The following is a 23,479-nucleotide window of genomic DNA, read 5'->3' on the forward strand; positions in this document are numbered from 1 at the left end:
ACCTCAGTGTGTTTTTTATTAAATCAGACCATAGTGATGTGGCTTTTAACTTGCATTTTTTGTTTTGTTTTACTTTTGACTCTCTCACCCTGCTATCTGTTACTGAGGATGCAATTATTTGATCAGAATTCATAACTGAAATACCAAACAAGTCGAGGTCTGAAAAGGGATCTTGTGCCTAATGATAGCAGTATAACTTGAGACAGAATAAATATTTTCTGGCATTTTCTTAAGATCAGAATGTGCATAAAGCTAAGCCTCATACTTCTGGGATTAGTATGTGATGTAGTTTTACCAAAAACAATTAGAAAAATTCTTCTTATTAAAGCAATAGGGAGCAGCATGCAGGATGGTGAGTTATGGTTGAGCGAAATCATTCTGTTATGAAAAAACTGAAGCTGAAAGCAGTAAAACTTTTGCTATGTTAGCACCAGGAAGCTTTGGCTTGGATGAACTTTGCATCACTGCAGAGCTGCACAAAACCAAGTGGAGCAGCTGTCTTCAAACTCTAAGCAGCAGCATATAATGATTTCTGCTCCTCGTAGGAAATCGTGGCCATGGACACCTCATGGGAGTGGTAGCAAAGTGCTAGATCTTTCCTGAATTTTGTTTTGATACATACCTTGGAAACTTTCTGCCTCTACACTGGCCAAAGGCACCAGCTGAAGGGCTTGCAGCTGCCGAACTGTGCATGCCCATGCGCTCAGCGGCTCCCAAAAGACCTGCAGTGGTGCTCAGCTCTGTCCCCCTCTGGCACCTCAGCTTCCTCCTCCTGTGGTCAGCACGTCCCGTATCTGCAGTTCTCCAAATTGTCTAAAAGGGCAGGTAAAGGGAGTGGAAATTCAATCTGAGGATGATAATATTGAAGAAAATCAAAATGTTGCATTTAGTGAACTTTCTTGATCCAAGAAGTTGGCATCTATGATAGTTTGAAAGGCATTTCAAATTTCAGTAGCAAGTTTCTGAACATAAGGGTGCGATATATATGGCTGGTGTTGTATTAGGCTTAGACCGCATTCAAAATTTAGAGTTTCTAGCTAACAGACATAGGAGAAATGTTACAAAAGAAAATGTTGTTTGTTTTTTTTTCCTGACAAACTGCAATATCAAAAATTTTAATATATAAAACCAAAATCAAATTCAGGAATAATATTGGAAGAGACTGGGCAGCATTTTCTGCAATAGTCCTTGGTAATGGCGTTTCTGTGATGCACACCGTTGCACCAGCTTGGTGGGAGAGCACAGTGCATCTCGCAAGAGAGCTCAGGCGGGAGATGTAGCTCATAAAGAAGAAAAGGTGCTAAAGCATCCAAGCGGCAACTCCTGGGGTCACTGGCAAAGCAAATTTAAACACTAGTGGTGAGTTCATCTGAAAGAAAATTGTTTTATGAAGCCAGAGATAAAACATTCTGCTTTGTGCATGCCTAGCCCAAACTAAAATGCTTCCTTGTATTTTCCAAGTGGAAAATTGAAACATGGAGAGAGCTTCTCCAAGTTTATGAACAGAAAATATGATTTTAGTGGAGAGGTTTTTTGCATTGCATTTTTTGTTGAAACTGTATTTTAACAAGAAATTCCCTTTCATCTGTAATCAGAACATATTCTTTCATAGCCACAATCTCATATGTAGGTATTTTTAACATCAAATTATTATGTTCATAGCTTTCATTCACTATTTACTAAAGCAAAATTTTAAGGATTGCATTTATGTAGCTGATTAAACTAGTAGTTCTGGGAAGCAAAGTGCCGTTAACTGAAGCAGTGTTTTAAGAGGTTATGATAACAAAATCTTTAATCATTAAGGAATATCCTAAGATTAGAATATGACTAAAAATATGCTTTCCTTTCTTGAACATTTTACACAGTGACTGGTGGCATTTTTTATTTATACCAATATTAGTCACTGATTCATTAATATGAATTTTATTTGATTCTACATGAATTGTACGGTTTTCTTTCTAGCCACAGGCAGTTGTTTGACTGCTGGTTTCTTAATCCAAGCAAAACCAGTGGAGCTACTCAGAGAAGCGTATTAGCAATAATAATATCTACTGCAACATTTCAAGCTTAGAGGACCTGAAAACTGAGTATATTGCCAGTACCCTTCAAAGAGTTTGAAATATTCTGTAGACAGAAAATACGGATGGGAAGTAAAGAAAGTGAGTTGACATTAATCTTTGTACTATGTCTGTAAATCAGAAGTGAATATTGCAATTTTCTTAATGTATTCAGAAGGATTTTAAGAAGCAAACAGTGAACAGGATTTCAGATAAGGAGTTGGCTTCATAAATAGATAGTTTTCACTTGTGGAAAAAATATTTCTTATCACAAAGGCTCATTTTTATCAGTTTGGACAAGTCATGCTATGCTATGGCATGTCGTGCTTGTACTGTAGATGGTTTGTGTCTGCCCCAATTCATGCAGCCCTCAATAATTAACTGGACCAAATGCTGGAGGAAGCAGAGGAAATGATTTTTGCCCTGTCTATGTTTTCCCATCTCTTTTGCAATACTTTGTGTTGTGTGCAGAGGCACCATATCCTCATAGGCAGGCAGTTGTAATGAAACTGTGTTTTGTTTTAAGGTGACATTCCTGTTGTGCCATAAATAAGTCCAAAAGCTCTCCTCTGTGAAGAAGTACAGCAGAGCAACAGGAGAGGAGAAGCTGTCACGTATGTCCATGTTCAGTTGCTGTGGGAACTTGTAGAAAACAAGAGTCAGATAAATTTAACTGGAGAAGCAGATGATGCATTCCCTCCAGTTGCTGCCACTTTGGCTCTGAAAACCCTAAACACTGTCCCCAGAGGGACCAACCTGCTTGGTTGCTTTACTTCCATTTCCTACAGCAGACCTTAGGCGCACTGTCACTTGTCCCTGATGTTCTTGACTGGTTTGAATATGATAATGAGCTTGCAGGCAGGTTTCACATTTTCCTGACTGGGTTTTTACTGTGCTTCATATGATTTCTGATTTTACTTTTTTTTTGTGTGTGTGTGTCTTTTCATGTAGAAAGAAGAAAGGATGTAGTCATTACTTCTGAAACTCCTGCTCTTTGACTTGTTAGTAACCAAAGCCAGTGGGTGGCTGAGTGTTGTAGTCTTTTGGCAGTCACCTTCGCTACTTGTGTCAATGTTAAGGATACATCTCATTTCTAGATGCTGAGAAATTCGAGTCTGTAATGTCAGTGTCTGTTTTAAGGAAGGGATTTTAGCAAAATAGTCCTAGTTAATATGTGCATTACTTGGTTTCTCCGGATTCTCTATGGTGTTTGTACCTGGCAGCATGTTTCAGTTAGCCATGAGTGGGGTACAGTGGAAGCTTTAGCACCTCAGGGTGCTAAATTTAAAGGCTGATTTATGTTCATGGCGTTAACTGAAACACAACTACTACAAAAACACCTCCTGAAGTGATATATCTTGTGTCAGAGCTAGCAGGTTCTGAGTGTCTCCCCTGCACTGTGCAATGAGTACCAGCCCTGCATCCTCAACCTTCCTCCTTACCACATCCAGTCTGATTTAGGAAATTTTCTTTATATCTTGACTTTGATGGGCTCAGCACAGGCACTAACGGAGAGGCTGTGTCCATGAAAGTTGCCTGATGATTTATTGTGTGTTTTACTTTGGAGAGTGTAGGGAGGCTTGGGCTTTGCGTTCCACCCCTGGTGCAGTGCCAGTCCCATGGAAATGGAGCACAGGATGGTGCATGGGGCGTAGGTGGTTGAGCTCTTCTCTGTGCTCTTGGTTTGTAGATAAATTGAAGGCTTCAGTCAGCATAAGGGCAGTTTCCCAACTCTTAACTCATTATTACTAGTTATGACTTCAGTGTTGACAGCTTGCTCTGGCTGTTCAAAGCACAAAGCAGAAGCCGGTCCCCGCCCCGAGGACTTTCATTATGAAGTGAGAAGTGTTCCCTAAGAACAAATGCATTTGGTGATCTGCACCAAGGCAGCACTTGGGGAGCTCGGACATGCACGTACACATCCCTAAGCTGTCTTGTTTCCCTGAGCCTGTGTGCTAAAGAGGAGCTTCATTTCTGTAGCCCAGTTCAGTTTAGCAGAGCTAAATCGGGAACACTGCAGAGCAAAGCACCCCATCCATCCCAGACAACGCGCAGGACATCCCGGGATGCCTGCCCCAGGCAGCTCCATCTCTCTGTGCCCATCTCTGCTGACTGTGGAAGGCTGCAAATGCGGAGCACATGGCTTGTTATGGGAAATCCTTGTATGGGGCGGCAGGTGTGGGCAGTCAGAGGCTTTGCATGTTACTCATTAATTCCTTCTAAAACCAAGTAAATCTGCTGATGAGTGATAGCATTACAGTCTTTTGTAATGTTGAACTAAAAAGATATGGCAAGTTATTGCTTGCTATGATGAGGCTGTTCATCCTTGTGCCAGGGATCACTAGGGCAGCTTGCTGAGTGCTCTCCGCTAAGGAGGAGCCTGCTCTCCCTTTCATGTGGGATTTTTGGTGAGTGGGGCTCTAAGCTGTGTCCCCAGTACCTTCTGGTATCATTTACATTTAGAACTGTGATTTTTGTCACCCATTCTTCTGCTGTGGTGTAAATGGGGCACTCAGGTGCTGAAAATTAGTCCAGAATGTGCCTCTTTGGGAATGGGGGATGTAGATTTTTTGTTTTGGTGATTAGCACTGCTCACTCTGATTTCTGGATTAAATCAGATTCCTTCACATCTGCCTGGGTGCCCTCATCTCATCTGCAGTGAGTGTTTAGGTAGGTTTTTGCCTCTTTAGCAGAACCAGGCAGCAGCATCCTCCGTAAGGAACTGATCCCCCAGCAGAGCTCAGAGATGCAAAGCCTTTCCGACAGCTCCCACTGTGCTACATGAGCCCATCCGAATGCTGTCCCCCCGAGGGTCTGCGCACGGCAACAGACCCTGACAGTCCATATCAGCAGATACACACGCAAAAGCTTCTTTCTTCTATTGTCGGGGGAGCCCAGAAAGTATGTAAGGAAAATGCGTCTGCCTCCCTTGTGAGCTGTGTGTTAAGTGCTGGAGGTCAGTGAGCCCCACGCGGCCCCTCCAGCTGCAGAGGTCAGACTAATGTGTGGCAAATGGAGACATCTGAGCAGGCTGGTGGAAGGAAAGTGATTTTCCTCTCCTTGTTAGAAGAAGTTTCATTAAGGAAGAAAGCGGGTGCTGATCCTCCACCAGGCTAAATCCAGAATTCCACCCTGGAAGCCAGTGGGTTTACTTTGATTTTATGCAAAAGCAGAATTTGACTTGCAATCTTTAGGAGGAAATTAAAAAAGCTTTCCCTTCCTGCATTGGCTAGGTAGGTGACCCATTTGCACGTGGTGGTCAGAAACGAAGTGCTGTGCTGAAAAATCAAAGCATTAAGGCAATGCCAATGGAGGTATCCTCACCACGATAGATGACAGAGACAGAGAAGAGCAGGTCTCTCCAGGGGATAAAGGTGCTCTCATCACATCTGCATCTACATGTGACTCTTCCAGTCCCTAGGGTCTTTTCACGGTACACAGAACAGTTTTCCTTTCTTACTTGTACTTTTCCAGACTCCGGTGATGCTTGGGCTGGATGGTCCATCCTCACCTTGGAAGGATGCTGCGGGTTTAGAGCAACGGCTCTCCTGTGCCATTAGCCGACGAGGCAGTGCAGCCTGGAAAGTGACCCCTCTGGCTGGCTGTAAGGGGAAGGGGCTGGTGGCAGGGTGCTCAGGCTTGGATCCTCAGGGGCAGATTTCATTTCCCCTCACTTCTCCTGCCAATCTAACTTCTCTTGCTCACTGCTAATTTGCTCATCCAGATGTTTCCAGGTGGGGAGAAAAGTGCTGTTAATTGTGGGGAAGCCTTGTAGGCTGTTTAAAAGCTCTGGCTGTGCTATATGATTTTTGTGCGCAGAGACTTTAACCCTTCAGACTGTACCTGAGGCTTCCAAAGGGGATGGCCGCATTTTAGAAATCAAGATAACTCCTTTCCAGGGGGCCTGTTTCATAGTGCCTAACGCGTGTGGGCGCAAACTAACACTGATGATCCTGCTGGCTTTCCCTGCTCATGTTCTCCGCCAGCCATTCTCTCTTCATTCCTATAATTTCTTTGGCTCAACCCTCTAATCCCCCGTCTCAGCTGAAAATTTCCTCCTTTTTTTTTTTTTTTTTGGTTGCTTTTTTAGGGAAGTGGTGCAAAGTTGGATACTAACTTTTCACCTTCCTCCCCTCCTTAGCAAGCAGCAGAACTCCTCCAAATCCAAGTCTGTTTGGGAGCAGAGGACCAGCCAGATCCGGATGCACAATTTCCGAGCCAGCTGCGAGGCACTGTACAATGAGCTGGATCCGGAGGAGCGGGTGCGTTACGCTACCACCCTTCACATCAGGCCAGACATGAAGACTCATTTGGATCGGCCGCTGGTGGTAGAGCCGAGGGGCGAAGGGAGGAACAACATTAGCAAGTTGAGCCCTGTGGACGTGCAGGAGGTGGAGCAGACCAAAGTCAGCTCTACTGATGGGGCAGAAGCTCCACGAAAGCACCACCGGCATCGGGATAAGGACAAACTGGGAGAGCAAGAAAAGGGTGATGTGACCAAGGATGAGAATGGGGAATCTGGTGCCAACAATAAGGAGGAGCGGCACCGGCAGCACAGGAGCCGCAGCAAGGAGGTGGAAGGGGGGAGTAAGGAAGGGAAAAGCGATCGCAACAGGAGTCAGGAAGGGGGAAAGAGGCACCATCGCCGAGGGTCAGTGGAAGAAGGTGCTGAGAAGGAGCACCGTAGGCATCGGACTCACCGGCACTCTGCTGAACGGCAAGGCAAGGAAGGCAACGGGACAATCAACGGGGCCAGGAGCGAGCGACGTTCCCGACACCGGGGAGGGTCAAGGTCTGGGAACCGGGAAGGAGAGCCTGGGTCTAAGGGTGAGAATGGAGAAGAGCCTCACAGACGGCACAGGTTCAGGAACAGGGCGCTGTCAACGTACGATTCGGTGGAGAAGGAGAACGGGGAGAAGGAGGGGGAGGCTGGCGAGAAGGAGCACCGGAATCATCAGCCCAAGTAAGTGAGCGCTGTGTGGCCGGACTCGTCCCTGGGACAGCTCGGCAGGCATGAGACCCCAGACACATTTCAGGAAATTACTTATTCCCCTCCCCATGGTGTTCCCTGCTGTTCTTCCTGCACTCACACCAGCTACCACTATAACTTGCAGTTCCATTTTGCTTAAATCAGTAATGACAGAGGGTCCCAAAGATGATTTCGGTCCATGATGGCCCATAGAATAGCTCAGGTTTAAGGAAGGAAATATCCTTGTTGTAAATACCAACAGACCTTCTAGGATATAACATGGAGCAGAGAATTTCACAGCCTCTGAAGGAAGTTTCTGAGGGACATATTTTTAAATGGCATCCAGTCTTGCTTACAGCCCTTTGGTTTTCTTTTTTTATGGGGAGCCTGTCAGCTGCATCACCAGTTGTTACAGCACGTGGCTTCTTCCATTAAGAACAATCATGCACCCCATTTGGTTTAATTCTTATGTAAGTCAAGTGAGAAAAATAGTACTCGTGAAGCATTTAGAGTAGTTAATAAAGAAGGATAGATTGCCTTTTCAGCTTTATTAGTCTGATGGAAAAGAAATTTCACTGGGATTCTTTAGAATAGAGTTCATGTCACCATGGAGAGCTGTGAGTGGCACTGAGATAATAATTTTCCTGCCTATATTATCTTCCTTTCAGATGGATTTCAAAACACTTTGCATACTGTTTAGTTTGATCATGTGCACAAGCCCACTTTCCTCTTCACTGAAATATAGCCACTGCTGCAGAGGAATGCAGAAGCTATTTAGCTGCTTACAGCAACATTACAGAGTGGTTTAGGACTGGAAAAGAGAATCATCAAATTTCAATAAGGCCTCAGGAGGACATTAAGGAACAAAATGTCAGACTTCATTCAGAAACCAGCTGATGCTGCAAAGCTAATGTCACTGTTACACGCAAGTGCCATGTCGTCCTTGCTTACGAACCTCAGGTCCGAGTCTTGTTAAATTGAATAGAGTGATGTTCAGTAGCACAGTTGTTCTTCATGTTGTGCTTGGATGTTGGTTCAGAAGGTCACAGAGGAAAAGGTCACATGCTGTGCTATCAGTAAGTTGTCCTGCAGTCTGTGACTTTTCTGCAAAGGACTTCCATGAAGAAAACAGTCTATGAAACCTAGCAAGAGGCGCAGCATCAGGGTACATATGTTCTCTGAATCCTTCTTGGGCCGTGTTTAATAAAATATGCTTTTCTACCTTAGGGAGAATCAGTGTGAGATTGAGGCTAGTGGAAGTGTGAGTGTCCCTGTGCACACCCTTCCCAGCACCTATCTGCAGAAAGTGCCAGAGCAGCCAGAAGATGCTGACAACCAGAAGAACGTGACACGGATGATTCAGCCACCTCTGGACAAAACCACCACTGTGAACATCCCTGTCACTATCACTGCCCCACCGGGGGAAACCACTGTCATACCAAGTGAGTGCCTTTGTCCCCCTGCTTTTTTGTTATGAAATTGCCAGGAAGGAGCTAACTTTCCAAGGAGCTAGCAGCCCCCACTGCATGATGGGGGTTCTCCAGGCCACCAGCATTCTTGCAATAGGTGGACAGGAGAACTTGTTGATATAGGCTCTACAATTCATGCAGCCTGCAGGAATCCAAAATGGGTTCCTGGGCCACCTGGGTCACCACGTGGCTCTGGAAAACACCACGTAAAGTTCCCTGGAGATGGCTTACCCAGAACACATCCATGTATCTTTGCAAAAGAGAAAGATGAAGGAGCAAGAAAAACAGCAAAATGTAGTAACTGAGAGCTGCGCAGCAAAATAAGCAACTTCTGCAGCAAACCGGTCAAGACCTTGTTGTGAGCATGGGAGTATGTCCTCTGTTTTATCACCTTCCTCTGCTGCCATGCTTCAAGCTCCTGCTCCAGCAGTCCTGTGCTATGGTTACTCTGGTGTCTCAGGGGCCTGACTGGCCACAGACCCTTCAGCAAAGGACAGGGGAGACAGTGGTATTGCATTCAAGCCCACAGTCTGAATTCACGCTTCTTGGCTTATTAGCTGACCCCACTGTGGAGCAGCAGGTCTTTCATGGCTGCACAGCCATCACAGCATCCATCATGTAACCCTGCTGCTTTGGGTTCCTGCAGGCCATGTAATTTTAGAGCTTCTTGCAATCCTCTGCATCTCAGTTTCAGCAGATCCACCCCAGTTAGTCCTTTTCCAGAGCTCTGTGCCTTGGGTCTATCAGCATAGATTTACACTGTTTTGCAGACAGTCCCAAGCTCATAGTGCCCATGGTTTGCTCTGCAGCCACCCGGACACCAGCCTGTTCTGACCAGCTTGTGGCTCATCCCTGGCAGTGTTGGCACAGCCTCGAGAAGTCTTGAGAGATGGGGGTGCCAATGGGGATTGCAGTGTGAAATCTAAAAGGTCCACATTAGATTGCAGGCTGTCAGGACTCTGCTTTCCAAGAGGCACAGGCAAAAACTAGGGGTTTCTCTGCATGCTTTTTCACTGTGTTGTCAGTCACACAAGACTTGGTTGGGTGGTTTTTTTTCTTTTCTTCTTTCTTCTTTTTTCTTAAATCGTAGTTTTACTATATTGCAATACTGAATTCCTGTCAATCACAATTTATCAGCCTCTCTCTTTCCTGACCATTTCCTGTGTTATCTGGCTTGAGATAAAATAAGGACTTTATTGAACATGTCACTCACAAAATAATGTCATTTTATTACAAAATAAACCAAAAAGTAATAAAACCCCTGCACCTAACACATTATAAGTGGGTGGGGTTTTTGGATTCTAGGTTCTGTGAATTAATAGACAAGTTTATATATCTGTCTAAGAATTTGCAGCATAAAATGTTTTCCAGTTCATATAGTGGAAATTATCTTAAGTACATTATCCTCTAAACCCACTGCAAGTAAACTTATGATGGAAATTAGAGAATGTATTTCTAACCTTTGGGAGTGAGGTTCAGAACGATCTTCTACAAGGGGATCACGTGAGTTGAAAACCTGATGTGAGATGGAGTGCGACAATTTTATACATGGGGAGCCCTGCCAAAACTGGGATGCACTATGCAGGCACAGAGCTAAGGGGTCCAAGAAGTCCCTTCCAAGTTTCTGTTCCTAATGCTGGGAAGTTCAGCAGTCTTAGCCCCCAAATTATTAAAGCTTATTTATGAATTTGCTCTTTTACACATTCCAAAGCCAATTGTGCTACTGATCTATGGGAGAAGATACAGAATTATGCAGTTGGTTAGACTTACTGTCTTTTTTTCTTTCCAAGGATCCCTAGCTGATCCTGTCTCCTTAATAATCTATGATATTTGGAATGGGATTTCCTTCCCCAGTTTGGCAGCTCTTGTATAAATAAGTGTAAGGTTTCTTTGTTTGACTGCATTGGGCATCTTCATTTCCTGGCCATTTCTGATATATTGCTCATCAGTGCAGCAGTTAAGGAGTATAATTGCGGTGTATAACATACTGTAGTAAATAGCAGTGATAATAATCAAATGATTGTTCATCACATTTGATCAACATATTCAAAGGCTGTTTGCTATCCCAGCTGCATTGTTTGCATATCCAGCTGTTGCAGGCAGCCTGCTGTGTGAAGGATGCAGATACATTTTTAACTCTCTCATTTCTGTTTCCTTAAATTCACATTTCAGTGAACAACGTTGAATTTGAAAGTAAAGCAGAGGAGAAGAAAGACGTTGATGACTTGACGAAAAATGGGCCTAAACCAATCTTGCCTTACAGTTCCATGTTTATCTTAAGTCCTACAAATCCGTAAGTCCTCTGACTCTATAATACCACTTATGGGTTACAGGTACTTCACGCATGGGTATTCAAAGCAATAACATTAGCTTGATCTTCAACTCTGCCAGTCAAACACATTGAGAAATTAAATAAAAGCTTAGGTAGGCTGTGGACCAGATGCTGCCTTTCAGCCGGGCTTTTCTGGCGGAATAGATCGCCAGGACAGGGAAAAGATGATGCTTTAGGCAGACCCTTCCTAACTGCCCTGCTGACAGTCAGGTGGGCAGTTTTTTGCTCAGTCATAGATCAATAAAGGCTGGGAGTAGGGACTATCGCTGGGAGAAGACATTATCAGGAGACACAGGTTGGGGGCTGTTTTTGATGTCAGCAAATACTTGCAGGTTCCTCGGCTGGAATTCGTGCTCTTTCTTTACTAGTACCGTCGCATCACTGAAAACTTAGAATTTCTGGGAAAAAGTGAATATTTTTCATTTGCTAAGGCTGAGAGTACAGCTTGTGGGATCTGTTGGGATTACGGCATTTCTTCCGCTTCAGGCATCTCTGCCTCATGGGGAGCTTTGTACTCAAAGCCTGTAAATACTGAATGTGTCGCTCTGAAGGGCTGCAGGACTAGACAAGAGCAGCAGGCGTTGTAATAATTGTAGCATGAAGGCCTGTGAGTCATTTTAAGCAATAACTTAGGGCAACGGAGGGTGTTTGAAACTTCTGCCAACCCAGAGATCTGCTAGGAGCAGATGTGATCATTTCTCTCTGGCTCAGGTAGGCTTGTTGTAGATCCTAGATTTTACTCTCTCAGGTTGTACTCTGCATGCTCAGATTCCTAAGGTGAACTCAGGCCCTTCCTTTGGCAACTTGATTGAAGAGAAGAATGAGTGCTCCTACATGTCCTGCTACTCAGGACTGTGACGTCATGGCTGCCTATGCAGTCGGTGGAACAAAATGGTCTGCTCCGTGTACTCATCTTTGATATCAAAAATACATCTGTGATGGAAGCCATGGTCTGGCACCCTGGGACAGTAGGCAGGCTGAATACTTTCTTTAAACACAGGTGCCAGCTGTGTAGTTCAGGCTACAGCCCTGCATGCTCCAAGATGATACAGCTATGAGCACAGAAGGAATTCATCAGTGGGAGAAGGTAGAGACTATCTCTCAATGCCAGCTGTGAGGGAGAATGACCCCAAACTACTGCTCATCTAATCCCATCTCCAAAGGAAATTAACTGAAGACTCAAAACATGCCTCTTCTGTCTCAAACCCACAAGAGAGGCACTTGTGTTTCCCCTTTGCCTTCTGCAGCCAGCTGCCAGGTAGACCTCAGGATGCTTTAGGATAACTGAGCCAAAAGCCCAGAAAGTTTCCCCTTTTCAGAATACTGTGATAGGATTGTGCTATTTCAAATAAGGCAACATGTCCTTTGGATTCATGTAAAAGGCAGCTAAGGCAAGGGCAGAGCATTAGATGAGGTGCGCTTATAATGTAATTATACTTTCTGGGTCAAATTTGAATTATGGGGCTTGGACCCCGTCTGGTTGATAAGGAAACAGTATTTCCCTAATATTTGGTAGCTCAAGTCTTTTTTGTTGTGGAGTGATCACCAAAAATGAGTGTTAGCTGCAAAATGTCTGCTAAAGGCAGTATTGCAGAGTGGAAAGCTAGATGGTCCCAAGCCCAGAAGGGTCTGAGCTGAGGAGTGGACTGGGCAGACAGAGAAGCAGCAAGACTTTTCTTTTTTTCATACGTATGCTTGTCTTCTCTCACCTCATCCTACAGTTATGACCTTCTGAGGCTCACAGTCCAGGATTTGCTATGTTGTTTCAGTCATCTTACAGTTTTCTCCAGCACGCTCCCTCCTCCCCCCCAAACTGTACTAAAAGACCATTGAAAAAACAAAGTTCACTGGGAGAGATGTATTATAACACAGGGCCAAGGGGAAATAACAAGACAAAGACCAAACTCTAGGAATGTCAGCAACTTGTTTTTCTTCCTCTGGGCAAGATGCAGACCCAGCTGGATCCCCTCAGGTGTTTTGGCTGGTGCTAATTCTCAAGAGAGGTCTTTCTGCTTTCTGGGGTATGAAGGTTTTCACCACATCTGTTGCCAACTATCTCCCTTCCAAGCCCTGCTGGGGATGCATGACCCGGGTGCTGCTAGTGGGCAAAACAGTTCTGAGAAGCATAAATGAAATGTATTACTTTCCAAGGGCCATCACCCTCTTAAAGCAGACATGCATTTAAAATGATTTCTCAAGTACTACTGGCAGTTTACAAATGCTCCCACATCTCACTGCTGGTTATGAATGATGAAGAGTTAAAAATAGGGACTTATTTCTTTGATGAATTGAGTTTGATGCAAGAATTACAGTTACAAATGTTACTGAAAATGTTGCCTTTCACTTCTAGGGATTCATGGAGCACATAGATGATAATATTCTTCTGTCAGATTGATAACCAGAGTTAAGGGATGCACAAAAGCAGTTTTCTTCATCTTATTTTGTATCAAATCTGTTTCCTTGGTATTTGTAACTCTTTTTCATTCTGAATCCATTAGCAATCCAGAGAAAAAGAATATATAAGTAGATGTGAAAAATAAATTTTGATTCTAACTGTTCAGATATTTGCTTAGAGAAAATGCGATATAGTAACTGAATTACGTTCTGAGATAACAAGGTTGTTGGCAAGTTACACATATAATTTGATTCTCAGGCAGAACCTAAGTCTTTTATTCAGCTGACAAATATGGTGCAAATGTAGAGTTCTCTGTGCAGTTAAGTACTCGTGAATTGTGGTCAGATACAGTTACTAGCTGAAATTTCTGAATAGTTTTGCATTGCTTAGGAATTGAAGCATTTGTCACTTTTTTTGGACACAATTTGTGAAGAAAAAGATTAGGTTAAAGTAATCAAATATATTACTGTAAAGTATTTGTGCAGCTTATAAAGCATATCTTAGAATAAAGTGCAGGCAGAGGTACTTGGCAAGAGAGAGACTGGTAGAAGTAATACTCATAGTTATGAAGCCAGTTTCAGCTAAGAGTCTCAAAGTGCATAGCATATATCTCAATTTTAAAGGGATTAGTTGATATTAAAAGGATTTCAAACCTAGTTTTGAACTCACAGGACTCCAGCCTGTGAGTTCAAAGTGAAAAGGATGGGGGAGTATATAAACATAATTTGTAGAATGGAGTCTGAATGCTTGAAAGCTCTCAATGCCCTTTTGACAGATAAATATATGTCATTGCTTTGCAGAGGGGATAGAGACCACTGCAGAGATGTTAAATGTCTTTAAATCTCACCACAGATCTGTTGCAAACTGGAGTTTAAAGCCATTGATCCTGGTTCTTATTTTCTTACCGTTATTGTAATAGGAATCCTAAAGGTGATATTCCTGATGAAAGTTGTTCTTCTGCCAGTCTTTCATACCACTGCACTTGACTTACAGGACCTGCAATAGCCCTCCTATGTGCTTATGTTGTTTGCAGGATTCGGCGTCTGTTCCACTACATTGTCAACCTGCGCTATTTCGAGATGGTCATCCTCATAGTTATAGCCCTCAGCAGCATTGCCCTGGCTGCAGAAGACCCTGTCCAAGCCGAGTCACCGAGGAACGATGTGAGTACCAACCAACATGGCTAGAATAAAGTTGTACTACTTCTCCCAGAAGTTATGCACATGGCATGTCAGTTCTCATCTCCAAAGGATAACACGGTGCACTGGCAAGTGCAAAACGGGAGCTTTCTTTAATAACATCCTCAAATTAGCTGGTTTACTGTGTCATGGTTTAACCCCAGCTGGCAACTAAGCCACACACAGCTGCTCACTGACTCCCCCACTATGGGATGGGGGAGACAATCAGAAGAGTAAAAGTGAGAAAGCTGGTGGGTTGAGATAAAGACAGTTTAATAGGTAAAGCAAAAGCTGCACATGCAAGCAAAGCAAAACAAGGAATTGATTCACCACCTCCCATCAGCAGGCAGGTGTTCAGCCATCTCCAGGAAAGCAGGGCTCCATCATGTGTAATGCTTACTTGGGAAGACGAACACCATCACTCTGAATGTCCCCCTTCCTTCTTCCCCCAGCTCTATATGCTGAGCATGACGTCCTATGGTCTGGAATATCCCTCGGGTCAGTCGGGGTCAGCTGTCCCGGCTGTGTCCCCTCCCAACTCCTTGTGCCCCCCCAGCCTGCTCACTGGTGGGGTGGGGGGAGGAGCAGAAAAGGCCTTGACTCTGTGTAAGCACTGCTCAGCAGTACCAAAAACATCCCTGCATTATCAACACAAGCACAAATCCAAAACATAGCCCCATACAAGCTACTGTGAAGAAAATTAACTCTATGCCAGCCAAAACCAGCAAAAACCACTATTAAAATGCTCACAATTCCTGCCCCTTTTTTGTGCTTCAACCACATCCAAGTTTGAGAACGTGGAAATCACTGGTTGTTTGGCTGGTGTGACTTATGTGGAAGAAGCCTGCAAAGCTTACACACCATTCAGCAGTGGGAAAGGCTTCCCCAGTCACAAGCCAGGGCTGACATTGTCCTAAGATCTCCTGCTCCTGCTAGAGCAGAGCCTGAGGAGCTAAAACCAGGCTTTTTATCTTGGTGGGGCATGGTAGCAATCTCTTAGAATTAGTAGCAAATCTACTCATCTATGGCTGTCAAACCAAACTCAGACTTTATAGATGGGTGCTGTTATGAGCAGAAGTAGGAGTGCGCCACCTTTTACGTGAAAGCATGCAGCCCAGGAGAGTTCATGAAGCAGATAGCCGGGTGTCTATTTTCAAGCATATTCACTTGAGGACATTGGCACAGAGCTGGTTACAGTTACGTGGACAACAGGGAGTCTACAGAACTGAAGATTACATATAGAAATTGCAAGATGCAGTTGCCTAATTTTGGAGTCTTCAGTGTAGATAGTTGCACTATGTGGATATCATGTGATATATATATTATCTTAATATTCATTCGCTATGTATAATCATATGAATCTGACTGTGAATAGGTGAATCCCATCCACAGAATTATGTTAAAATTTAGGAGATCTATAGATATTTGAATGGACTGGTATTGCATTTACCAGGACATGTACTGAGGCATCTGTGTTCATCCACCCCTTAAACAGATTAAGGAACTGAATTGCTTCAGAGCACAAGTCGGCAGACCAGGTTAGAGCAGGAATTGCCTGGCCTGGCCTTCTGCTTCTGAACCTGGTCAGTATTAGCTTTTTCCAGAGGAGGATCCACGAATCCTTATATCAGTAATGAGCTGAAGTAGCTACGAGCAATCTCTCTTCCTCTTCCTTTAATAACTGTGGAATCAGTTTTACAAAAAGGATTTTATCACTCTCTTACTCTCCCAAGGTCTTTAATAATACTATCATCAGCTACAGCAGAAGAGAAACCCAGGCTGCTACACAGATGCTGGCAAATAAGCTCTTTAGGAAAGGTTATTCAAATATTTCAATTTGAAATATACATTTTGCCTTATTAAACCTGCCATATATGCAGGTGCACTGAAGCAACGCATGGGCCTGCATACTGCAGTCTGGCAAGGACTGGAAAAAAAGTTGCTCTTTAAATCAGATGATTCAAGCTTGTGGCTGAACTATTTGAAAGCCTCCCATCAGATGATACTTACCCGTTGTAGCAAATAGACCATTGCTAGAAAAGACTTTTTACTCTTTGCTCATGTGCAGATTGTTTCAGTGTATACTCTCCCCTAATATGCATTTCTCTTTCCCATTTAGGCTCTGAAATACTTGGATTATATATTTACGGGTGTCTTTACCTTTGAGATGGTGATCAAGGTAAGAATTTTTCCAAGCGGAAAGGTTCACCTCCTCTTTCAGATTTACACTCATCTACTTCTGGGAAGCTGGAGGAAGAGGGTTGGAGCATGACAGAGCTCCCAGGGTGCCTGGAAAGGTGGTGGTGATGGAAAGCTTTAACTCAGGAGCAGCACTCAGAAGTAGCCAGTGCACAACAGATGCCTTTCTGTAGCAGCTCTCCTGGTTTCTTTAATCTCTCATTTTATGGAGGAAAATAAGGATATCTTTAGTAGCTGTGGTTGTGTAAGAGGATAAGAAATGTGAGTCCCTGATGCAAAAATGTCTGTGCATAACTAAGGACACAGGAGCTGATAGACCTTACTGAAACACATCCGGTTCTTCCCTTTTCCTTTGATGCTGATCAGGAATATTAATAGCAACTGATTCTTGGTCTGTCGTGTTTCAAAAAGTTGAGGAGTTATCTTTTTACTTTACTCAGTAGGATGACAGGTTTTGCTAAGACTGTGGGGCAGTAACTTTCCAGAAAGCACAGTTCTAATAAAGTCAGGATTTATTCTTGGGGAAATGATGGAGTTATTTTTTACTGTCAGAGCAAGATGCAAAAGAGGTGCAGAATAAAAAACAGATTTCCCCTTGTTTGTTCAGTAGAAGGATTTGAAGCTATGTGAGGAAAGCAACCTTACATGGGCAGTTGTAGGCTCTCAGAAAAACAGACAAAATGTCTAGCATGCACATTGAGACCCAACTGTAGAAGATCTTTAGCAGCATTGCAAGGAGAGGCTCAGTCTCGTGCAGAAGCAAGCCAGGCTGCTACACTGAGCAGCATCTTTCAGCAAGTGCTCCAGAGCAGGTGTATTTCTTTGACTGTTGCATTTTGCTGTGGGTCTTCCCATCCTCTCTTTGTGTTTTATTGTGTAATATCCTATGCCAGTTGTTAATTCCTACTAATCTGGTAGGATTGGAGTAGAATGAAGGTAAACTATTTGGATGTTTCACACACAGATTGCTGTTGCCATAAATTAATGCATGTCTGTGCAAAGAATCCTATGTAGCAGCTAGTACTCTTGTCTCTCATGCTTTTGGTTACGGTTTATTGACTTCAGCTTCAGTTTTGACAGAGCTCTCTGTGCCTATTAGAGATGAGCAGCTTGACTAAGTATCTAGATGTTGCCTTGCTGCTGTGAAGCCCTGAAGAAGAATTTGTGAAGGGTCATTTATCAAGGACATTCCTCTGTACTTTGGTCGTGTTGATTTGGTACTTGTTTTATTAAAACTCTTTCTTTTCACGTGTTTCATCTGAAGATGATTGACTTGGGGCTGTTACTCCACCCTGGCTCCTACTTCCGTGACCTGTGGAATATCCTGGACTTCATTGTGGTCAGTGGGGCCTTGGTGGCGTTTGCCTTCTCGTAAGTACATTTTCCTTAACATCCCAATTTCTAGGAAGTAAGTTGCAGAGGAGGCAGGACCCTGGCACAGAGCTAGTTGAAGCATAGTTTTTATGGCTCCATTTCTCAGCAAAATGTTCAATTTCTGCCCTTTATCATCTTATAGCTGGGGGGGGGGGGCGGGGAAGTTCCCTAAATTTGTGTTGTAGAATCTCTTGAAAATTCTCCCAGCTTTAGGGAGAGTCTGTTCACTGTTCAGTCAAAGATTAAGCCAAGATTTTTGTGATCATTTGGCCAACTTCTTTTCAAGGACACATTGTAACAGTTTGTGGCAGTCCAGTGTCTTCAGGCAATTGTTTTAAAAATTGCTCTTCCTATGAAAAAACAGTTAATGAAATCAGCTGATAACTCAGTGAACTCTTTACAAAAGATTATTTCTACAGTGATGGATATTTCTAGTTCCGATACCTTTGGTATTTCTCTCTCCTCCTCCTCTCTCATTCAGGGTACTTGCATTTCCAGAGAGTTTAACTTCTAAGGCTAATTGCTCCCTCCCTCAATCACAGCTCTCTATTTATGACATTAAATAATGTTCCATGTGCTTCTTTAATGTCATGGAGAATTTTGAGCAAGAGACACAGAGGAACTGCTTTTTAAAAATGAAATTATTAGCTTTTTGTTTGAGCATTTTTCTCAAAAGAGACCAGAGGAAGAGCAATGCGGGTTCTTCAGAACTTGGGGAGCTCAGAGTTGGATGATGGAAAGAAAATTTCCATGTGTAGCTCTGGGCCACAGAATAATTGTCTTACAAATGTTTTCCTGAGAAATTCTAGGAGATGACCTGGAAACAGGCTACAGGACTTGGCCAGTTTAATCTTCTGCTAAATTAGCCTTGAGTAATTACAGTGAACATTTAGCAGCTCATGCCCAAACTCCATTCACCTGTTTGTTGACATGATGATTAGAGAAGGTGAAGAAATTAGCAGTGTTTTACTTGCTAATGAGAAAAAGCATTCACCTTTGTCAAGGAACTGGGGAAGCGTGTCTTGTATATTTTAGACTGGCAGTAATTTTTAGGCAGATGGCCATATCCGTTGCTCCTCTTACGTGCACTACTGATGAAAAATACTGCCACGTCCCTTGCAGCACAAAAAGTTACTGGGACCTTTCTGGTAACATTGGCTTGGATTATTTCTCGGGATTTTTTCATTTTCTGAGGTGTCAAAACTCCTTTCACGTTCAGCCTGTGAGATTTGTATTTTAGATCTTCTATTCTTCATAGTAAATGCTGGATAAAAATGTCTAAGCTAATTTGACCAAGGAGTGGATGGAACGAAGGAGGTGGGATTGACATTGTTGGTAGGATTTTTTGAGCCAGTTGAGGAGTGACACTTGGCGATATTGGGGTCTGGGCTTTCTGTGCCCAATCCTACACCAAAGAATTGTTTAGATCTTGGAGCAAGTCATGTCCAAGATAAATTTTTCAAAGGGACGCTGTCCTGCCCTCTTTAAAGACTTTGTCCCTATTCATTAGAAATTTGTTTTTCAGAGTAGCTGAGTGCTCTGTTGTAAGCAAGGTTGCCTTGAAATGGAATTGCTGGTCTGGTCTGGTGGATGTCTTGCTTACCTAAAATTTGACATCCAAAACGAGGCTGCTTTTTAAGCTTGACTAGACATATGTGTGGCTTAGTTTCACACATGAAATATATTAGCATAACATCTTGCAGAACTGGATGTGGACAGACTGAGTTAAGCAAAAACTGACTAATAAAAAGGTTTATCGAGTAAACAGAGCTCCTCTGAATTGAAGAGAGGTATAAAAGTAAAATAATATTAGTCACAAGTATTAGTTTGCAAAACAATGTTACCCAAGCCTGTGGTTCACTGAGAATTTCCCTTTTCCATTAAGAATTCAAACTTTCAAGGCAGACTGGGAGAAGGGGCATTTTGTGAGCCCTTCAGAGCAACTCTGTGTGCTGTGAGGACAAACATTAGGGTTTGCCTTTAAAACATCTTCTCTTTGAACAAGATTTTTCCTTTGGACAAGTTATGGATTGAAATGAATAATTTTTAATCTTTCTGAGTCTGTGCTCAGGTTTTCTATTGCTCACATTGGGCCATGAATATCTAACAGCACCTCATCAGCCTCTAAATAAATTACTTGTACATCCCCTGACTGTGCTTCATAATAGTGTGCCCCAAGCTGCTTCTATTTTACATGCTCTTTGAGTAAGTATTGAGCGGGGATTTACAGAAATTGAATGCAAAAAACCTGCCTGCCTATTTATTGTCTCCCAGATTAAAGTGAGTCAAACCTATTTCTGAGACCTGGAAAAATCTGAATTTCTTCTGCGATTTTTCTTATGACTTTAACCTCTGCTACGTGTCTATGTTTCAGCAGGCAGTGAGTGTTGACGTCCAATTCAGAGAATACTTGCAGTATCTCTGGTCTAACCCGAGAGCAGGAAATCCAGTCATTTGTACGAGATGACTTGCTCTCTGTTCCCGCTAGTCCAGTTATGAATGCTAACAAGTCTCAGACTGCTCATATGACAGTTGGGTAGATAGTCATGACCTTAGCTCAACTGCGTTGTTTGGTTAAACCAGATGGACGCACTAAGCCTGCTGAATTTTGATAATCCTGAAAATAAGCTTTTGGAGAATAAACTCGGTAATCTTTGTTGTTTTGTTAGTAGGTTTTTTCTAGCAAACACTACAGTCCTGTCACTCATCAGTGTCACTGTAAAAATGTATTTAATGTGGCTGTTACCAGTTTTTCTGTTTGCAAGAATACGCGATTGCCACTCAGTAGGTGTGATTTAATTCATGCATGTTCTTAACCTCATTGGTGTCCAGTGAAGGTGATGTGAATCAACTTCTTGCTGAATAGACATATCACTGAAACCCTAGGAAAAACAGAGCTCCCTGAAACGCTTCCATCTGGAATATTGCAACAGCCTATGTTTGTTTAGGCATACGAGATGGTATCAGTCATTGCTGCAAGGTTCATAAAATCCATCTCAGCCTCTCAAACTAGCTATCAGTCTACTTTCTGCCTGTAGCTCTTTAGAAGCTATTCTGTGCTTGACTGTAGTTTAAAAAAAAATAATTTTTTAAAACAAGGCTCCCAGTGAGATGCTAGAAACTTTAGTAATACTGATGGTGATGATAATAAAATAATGTCTTCCATTTAGCAATGTATTTCAAAGAGAAATTCCTTGCTTTTTCTAGAGATAAACATGCCACAAACATACAGACATGTTTTAGTCTTTAGGGAAATAGAAGTAGAGGAGCTTAAAGCAAGCTAGCAAATTTGTCATCAAAATTTATCAGCCCCAGGTGTAAAATGTACTTGTTCAATAGAAATAGCTGATGAATAGCAGCAAAGAGATTGCATTTTAAAATTTTCAACAACAGAAAGGTGGCTGAGATGCACAGAATTTCACACTGCTCTTTGAAAAAGCAAACAGCATTTGCCAAACAATCAAGGTTATTATCTCCCTAAGTGTCAGGAGGATGAAGGTATATTTGCCCTGTCTGCTTGTCAGTCGAAAGGGCTGAGGCACCCTGGGGGGATGTGTGGGTATATGCTGTATAGCCAGTCTGTTGCTTCCTTGCTTGTTTATTTTTATGACCATTGAGTTGGTGGGTGTGGGACAGGGGATGGGATTATCTGCCAGCACATATCTGTATGTGCATGGGGTGCACTGTATAGCCTTATGTTTCTGTTTGTCATTGACTCTGCTCTTTCTTTGTCTTCTTCTTGCTGGAATCTCTCTCTAGGAGTTTCATGGGGTAATATGTTATTCCTGTCTCTTGCTGCACTGTTATGCCTGTCAAATGTGTGTACACACACTTGCCACTGTGGAAACGAACCATGTTACACCCATTGCATCGACTTCTTTGTCCCTTTATTACTCATTATTCAGTGAAATGTATTTTCCCTTAACAATCCTCATTCATCCTAATTTTGTTTAAGCAGAGGATAGAAGCAGACTAGAAAGCCGGGTAGACCAGAGAGTCAGAAACCATGATAAGCAGATATATATGTACCAAAAAGATTTGAGGGGATGACTTAGTAGGTACATCATTAATGTGTGAGTTGCAATTCATGAAAATCTTAATAACTAGCTTTAAAGAAGCAGGTTTATTCTTATTCAGAGGATTGCACTTCTAAACAGCATTGGCGGTGCTGGAAGCTTCAGGACTAATTTTGTGCAGTCTGGACAACACAACCCAGCTGGGATTCAGGCTGTCAGCCTCTGACATTGGTGAAAAGTCTTTGACACGAAAACAGGGTGTAGAGACCTTTTGAGAGGTTGGCAGGGGCAATTTTTAAAGAAGGAGGTAGCAAAAGTTGCATTTAACCATCTGCAAGGAGGTGACAGTTTTGTCATCAGTGCGGTACAGCACAGCTTTGCTTCTGGGACAGAGGGGAGGCAGAGCTGCATCATCTCACACCACAGTTTCAAGCAGGGCGGGAGCTCAGGTGGAATTCTCCACAGCAGATAACCCAGAGGTGCAATGAAAAGGATGTAAAGAAAGGTCTTTGATGTGGTCCAGGAAATTGGGTATTTGTTTCTTCTGTCTAAGAAGCCAGATCATGTAGATCCTGGGAGAGGGTGGCTTTGTGCTTGGGCAGAGTTGCGTGAGCTCATTTACTCTTTGGTGGAGGAATTCACTTTCTGCCTTGGGGACTTTCAGGCAATTGCGGAAGGCAGTGACTCCACCCTACTCTGAATATTTGATGACATGACTCTAAGAGGCCCATGTTACGTGATATCAGAGCTGCTGGCAGAAGCAACAGAAACAAGAAGCTTCCATTATAAAGAACTATTAATTTTTTAAAGGATCTTTTATTTATTAAAGGAAAAAAGACCATGCAAAGCTCTTTTAAAATATTTTTAATATTTCAAATAAATGAGCAGCAAACTCCCCCAGAAAAACAGAACTGGCCTAATGCAACCAGAATTGTCCTAATGCAACCAGAATTGACCTAATACAATTTTTTCTTTGTGGTGTTCTTTTTTTTAAGTCATTGGGCTTCTGTTCACTGTCTGTTTTTATCCTGCTTGCTCTTCTGTACTTCTTCTGAATTTTATAGTTGTTATTCTGCAGTCACCTAAGATCTTATCCTTCCATAGCAATTTATTTTTGTTGTGAGAAATACTCTGGTCAAATGTGTGCTTGTATACACCTTTTGACTGAATCCTCGTTCCATCTGGACCTTTTATTTTGTGGGACATCTCACTTTGTATTAGTGATGTAAAAACCAGTATTTCAGAGGGGGTTCTTAAAAACACCGAAAACAACCCTTAAGGTTTTATTTGACAGGCTGAAATAGTTGCAGAAGGTCCATTTAATTAAAATGTAAATTAAAATTTACATCATTCTAGTTTGGAGTACCAGTCTGTTGAAAAAGCTTTCTCCTATAGCAGGAACCTTACTGTGACAAGAAATAAGTATGATTTTTCAAGATTCTCTATATGACTTAGATCATAAATCCCATTAACATTTAATTGGCTCATAC

The 23,479-nt window shown here is 42.7% G+C and overlaps 1 protein-coding gene across 25 annotated transcripts in view; it reads left to right on the forward strand.

The window, feature by feature from the left end:
* Window positions 1–23,479, forward strand: part of CACNA1B (calcium voltage-gated channel subunit alpha1 B) — a 314,217-nt gene that overhangs the window by 218,606 nt on the left and 72,132 nt on the right. For 13 of the 25 annotated variants that reach the window (XM_030000171.1, XM_030000174.1, XM_030000173.1 and 10 more), the window contains 6 exons: window positions 6,199–7,020; window positions 8,254–8,468; window positions 10,668–10,788; window positions 14,256–14,385; window positions 16,520–16,579; window positions 17,864–17,970. In XM_030000171.1, the coding sequence (XP_029856031.1) occupies window positions 6,199–7,020; window positions 8,254–8,468; window positions 10,668–10,788; window positions 14,256–14,385; window positions 16,520–16,579; window positions 17,864–17,970 (1,455 nt within the window). Of the gene's footprint in view, window positions 1–6,198; window positions 7,021–8,253; window positions 8,469–10,667; window positions 10,789–14,255; window positions 14,386–16,519; window positions 16,580–17,863; window positions 17,971–21,732; window positions 21,745–23,479 lie in introns of all 25 variants that reach the window. The other 12 variants (XM_030000172.1, XM_030000169.1, XM_030000168.1 and 9 more) reach the window with 1 other exon arrangement.

Source organism: Aquila chrysaetos, chromosome 24, assembly GCF_900496995.4.
Source record: "Aquila chrysaetos chrysaetos chromosome 24, bAquChr1.4, whole genome shotgun sequence".
Lineage (NCBI taxonomy): Eukaryota > Metazoa > Chordata > Aves > Accipitriformes > Accipitridae > Aquila > Aquila chrysaetos.